Source organism: Mus caroli, chromosome 17 (genome assembly GCF_900094665.2).
Source record: "Mus caroli chromosome 17, CAROLI_EIJ_v1.1, whole genome shotgun sequence".
NCBI classification, from domain to species: domain Eukaryota; kingdom Metazoa; phylum Chordata; class Mammalia; order Rodentia; family Muridae; genus Mus; species Mus caroli.
In genome coordinates this window covers 4,301,039-4,305,941 of record NC_034586.1, presented here as the reverse complement: position 1 = coordinate 4,305,941, position 4,903 = coordinate 4,301,039, and the positions used below count along the sequence as shown (strand labels likewise).

The 4,903-nt window shown below is 45.7% G+C and overlaps 1 protein-coding gene across 1 annotated transcript in view; it reads right to left on the bottom strand.

The window, feature by feature from the left end:
• Positions 1 to 2,130: 2,130 nt before the first annotated feature.
• LOC110283911 (solute carrier family 22 member 1) overlaps positions 2,131 to 4,903 on the bottom strand; it is a gene marked incomplete at its 5' end in the record, with an annotated part of 26,497 nt that continues 23,724 nt past the window's right edge. Inside the window, 2 exons of the mRNA XM_021149456.1 lie at positions 2,131 to 2,347; positions 4,135 to 4,237. Coding sequence (XP_021005115.1) covers positions 2,281 to 2,347; positions 4,135 to 4,237 — 170 coding nt within the window. The remainder of the gene's footprint in view (positions 2,348 to 4,134; positions 4,238 to 4,903) is intronic.

Sequence of the window (4,903 nt, the reverse complement as noted above, 5' to 3'; positions counted from 1 at the left end):
TGCAACACATAAGTAGCAGATGTGCAGCTTGGTCCTCATACAGGTCCCCCAACAGCTGGAGCGTGGACTGGCCCTGACTCTGTTGCCAGCCTATGAATCCTGTCCTCCTAACTGAACTTCCTTGTCTGACTTCAGTGGAAGAGGATGTGCCTAGTCCGGTAGTGACTTGATGTGCCAGGGAGGGGTGATACCTTGGGGAGGCCTCCCCCTTCTCAGAGGAAAATGGGAGGGGCAGGGGACAGGCTATGTGAAGGGGGAACTGTGAGGCAGAGGGGGCTGAGGTCAGGATGTAAAGTGAATAAATAAATTAATAGAAAAATAAATAAAAAATAGATTTAGTGTGTATAATATTTGCCTGCATGTGTGTATGCGTACAATGTACATCGTGCCTGCAGAGGCCAGAACAAGATGTCAGGTCCCCTGGAACTGGAGTCATGGATGGTTGTAAGCTACATGCAGGAGCTGGGAATTAAACAAGAGCAACAAGTGCTTTAAACCATGGAGCCTTCTCTCTGGCTCCACAACCGAAGGTTTTAAGATGCCCAGTCATGGACTGGGAATGTAGTTGTACCGCTCGAATGCTTGCCTGGCATGCAGGAAGCGCTGGGTGTCACCCCCACTACTATAGAAAACCAGCATGGTGATGCAGGCTTGCAATCCCAGCAGAGAGCAGGCAAGGGAAGAAAGACTAGACTTTAAGTTCGTTCTCAGCTACAGAGTAAGTTCAGGGCTACTTAAGACTCCATATCAAAATAAACAAAGAAGCAAATAAGTAAACAGACATTTTGTAGCAAGTTCAGGGCCAGCTTGATCTATATAAGACTCTACCTCAACATAAATAAATACACATTTTTACACTTGATCTTAGCCAAAAGACTGAGAAGCGATAAATACAGATTTTTTTTAGGTGGCCAGTCATGATAGACGACAACCATGAACAACTCAACAGTCCAGGGTGCTGGGAAGTCACCATCAGGAGACACTGATGGCCATGCGCCCAGCAAGAAAGCAAAAATAAGCTTCCACGGGCTATTGCTAATGCTATTCACACAAGAGAGCATGAATGAGCACGTACATGCAAGGACACACTGTGGCCATGAGAAGCTAGGATGCGTCTTCCAATACTTTTCCCTCTTGGGAGTGAGGTGGAAATTTCCTTCTTTTTATATAATGATAATAAAGACCCCTCCTCAGCTCTCCCACGCACGCCAAAATGGAAGCGCAGCACAGCCCTTCGCATGACAGGCTCCAGGTACCTGACAAACGAAGTGCTATGTTGGAGGACCGGAAACAGTTCCCTCCTACGAGCAGCCCGGTGAGGCTCCCCGAGGGCCAATGGCTGCCTTTTTGCCAGCAATTTCCCAATTCTTCATATTCAAGAATTACTAGTTCTTTCTCCTCATCCTGGATTTTATCCTAACTCCTAATCTCTTTTCCTTCCAGATAGTTCACCCAACCTCCTGCCTTTGGTCTCTACCCAATGTCACTGGTATTATCTACCATAGACATGACCTCCAGCTCCAAACCCTATTGAACCTCTTAACCCCCAGTCTAGTTAGCTCATGTGATGCCCACACTCAAATTTCCAGACACAATGAATCGCTTTTCACTGTAATATTGTACAGTAGATGTGGAAGTTCATTTTCTGGACTCACCAATTAAAAAACAAAACCTGGTCTAATACAGAATAACATAGTCCCAAAACCTAGGTGGGCGAGATGTGGTCATAGTGATTCTGGTCTGAGAACATGGGTCATGTTTGTGCCCATCATATGTACGGAAATGTAAATACTCACACGCACAGAGATGTTCTCCTCCCGAGATGAATGTAGTACTCACTGCGGTGGTTCTCAACCTTCCTAATGCTGGAACCCTTTAATACAGTTCCTCGTGTTGTGGAGGTCCTCTCAACATAAAATTATTTCCATTGCTACTTCATAACTGTAATTTTGCACCAGCTCTGAACTGTAATGTAATATCCGGGTTTTCTGGCAGTTTTGAGGGGGTCAAGACCCACACGTTGAGAACCATTGCTATAAGGCATGAGAACATCCACACCAAGAGTACCAGTGACAGACAGACAAATTACAGACAATGGGGGCATCTGGGGAGTCAAAAGAAACAAGACAATGGACTTTCAGAAAATTCTTTAAGGTTGGTAATTCATTTGGAACCTGGTGAATATATAGAAGTGTCTGGGAAGGCAAAGGCTTCTAGGAATCTTCCAAGTGGCGAGTCCTTCTTCCTCTCTGCCACTCAGCTCCTGACACAGCATCCCTGTCAGGTATGTGGGGATTTGCCTGTTTGGACCTGAAGGTAAATCGTGTTTTCTTTGGCCTTTGATTTCCTGTAGCAACCATAAATAAAAATTTAAATTAATCAAAAATCAACACCTTGCTTGTCTGATTCTTGAGAAGGGGTCTTGTAATACAGCCCTTGCCAGGCTAGATGGCAGTGGTGCACGCCTTTAATCCCAGCACTTGGGAGGCAGAGGCAGGTGGATTTCTGAGTTTGAGGCCAGCCTGGTCTACAGAGTGAGTTCCAGGACAGCCAGGGCTACACAGAGAAACCCTGTCTCAAAAACAAACAAACAAAACAAAACAAAACAAACTATCAATATATATATATATATTGATATATATTGGGATATATATATCCCTTTATCCCTTATTGGCCTGTCACTCACAGGAAACACTGGTCTCAAAGTCACTATATAGATTAGGCTGCCTCAGTGTCCCAAATATTGGAATGGCAGGAATAAAATCATCACGCTCAACTTAACAATCTTGACAATGAAATTTGCAAAGTTGAAAGATGAGGAACACTGCCTAATATGGGGCAGAGAGAAGAAAAAGCCAGAGGGTGGGGACGGGTGCTATGTTATGTTGTCTCCTGGACAGGACATGGCCATCACACCCATGAGCTCACCGTAACTATAGTTACCAACATGAGCCCTATACAAGATCAAGCCAATAAGCTCAGTCAAGATTCCATCAGGCAGCACTGGTTGGATTTAGTGGGTGTGGTACAGAGCAGAACAGCCATCCACTTCCTCAGAGTACCCGGGGGAGGTGTTGGGGGACAGCGTACCTGGGGAAAGTGTTGGGGGACAGAGTACCTGGGGACAGTTGGGGGACAGTTGCAAGTGGATAGAATCAAGATATGTTATTTACATGTATAAAGCTGTCAACAAATAAAAAAAAGGGGGGGTGTTTTGTTTGCAAAAAGAAAAAAATGCAGGAGTGTCTCAAAATGGAGAGAGCAGGAGAGCCAGCAATAGAGAAAGACAGGGCTTCGCACGTACGGCTCTCATCCTGCTTTTGGTATGGTCTTTAAGCTAATGATAGAACAAAGGCTGCCTACATTAGGGTTCAGACCAAAAGTGCACAGCCCCCCCCCAAGCCCCTCCAGGCAGGAGTGGATGGACTGAAGTGTTCCACAAAGGCTTTAAAGGACGAGAGCACGTGCTACTAATAAATCAGATGACAGGACATTAACTGCACGTTCCTGTCACTTGCAACCAAAAGAAGGAGGTCATCACCGAACAGGAACCATGCACGTGATTAAACTGGTGCTCAGAGCCCCAGAGTGTCTCATGGTGAGGTTCAGAGGGCGCTTGTTCTGGGGACACCACTGACAGAGCTTACACTAGTTCCTGGGCCTGCTTTCTAAGTCAAAGGGAAGGACCACTGGGCATGGCTGCACACCTTTAATTCCAGCACTCGGGAGGCAGTGGCAGGTGGGCCTCTATGAGTTTGAGGCCAGCCAGGGTGACATAGAGAGACTATTTAAAAAATAATAATATCAATAAAAAGAATCTTCCGTTTCCCAAAATTCCTTTGTTATTCTTCTGTGTCATAAGTTTCTAACTGTCCACTGCCCCTGATGCAGCATCCCTAAGGCAGTGTGGGGTCACTGTACACTAAGAAGTAGGCTCTGGTTCTCTGCTTTCCTTACATTCAGGGGCTGAGCTCCAATCCCATCCCCAGCATCTCTGAATGTCAGTCTAAGCTCACAGACACCTGAAAAGCTCTCCCCGCCATTATGGTGGGATAACTGGGAATGTGCTGCAATGCTGTGACCCTTTACAGAAGATACGGCCACCCTCTCCCTTCCCGGCACCACTGTCCTCACCTCCTTCCCAGGTTCTCTGCTTCTTCAATAGTCTCAGGCAGAGCCACACCCTTGGTCTCTGGAAGTAGAAGGGTTGCAGCCCCAGCAGTCAGGCCCAAAACCCCTACAAATGAAACAAAGTCCAAGGAAGTGTATTAGAACGGGCTTGTGTCCCTTAAAGAAATGAGTGCAGTGGGCCAGAGGGCAGGGAGGAGAGCTGCTTATCTTTGAAAGTTATCAGAAACATCTAGGAAAGAACTGGAGGCAATCGAATAATTAGAGAAATGCAAGAGTAAGGCAAGGCAGTATTTGCCACTACAGAAGCGCAGGGTTCCAAAGGAGCTGGTATTTGAATATGAGAGGATATTTGAAGTTGAGTGTCTCATGAAAAACGTAAACATCGGTTTTAAGAAGTTATTATAGACAGACAGATGGCGATAGATGACGAATAAATAGATGGTAAATAGGAAGATGTAGTAAATAATGAGATAGATACACAAACAGATGGTAAACACATACAAAAAAGGTGAAAGAAAAAGCATACATAGATGATAGGCATAGGCACGAATAAATGTAGAGATGACAGATACATAGGTGCATAATTATAGAGATAGGGATGCAGGCAGGGCTAGAGAGTAAGACCAACCTGTGCATGGATAAACCTGTCTTATCACTCTCTCTTTATCTCTTCCTTCCCTCTGCCCCCCTGCCCTCCCTCCCTCCCTCCCTCCCTCCTATCCTTCCTTCCTCCCTCCTATCCTTCCTTCCTTCCTTCCTTCCTTCCTTCCTT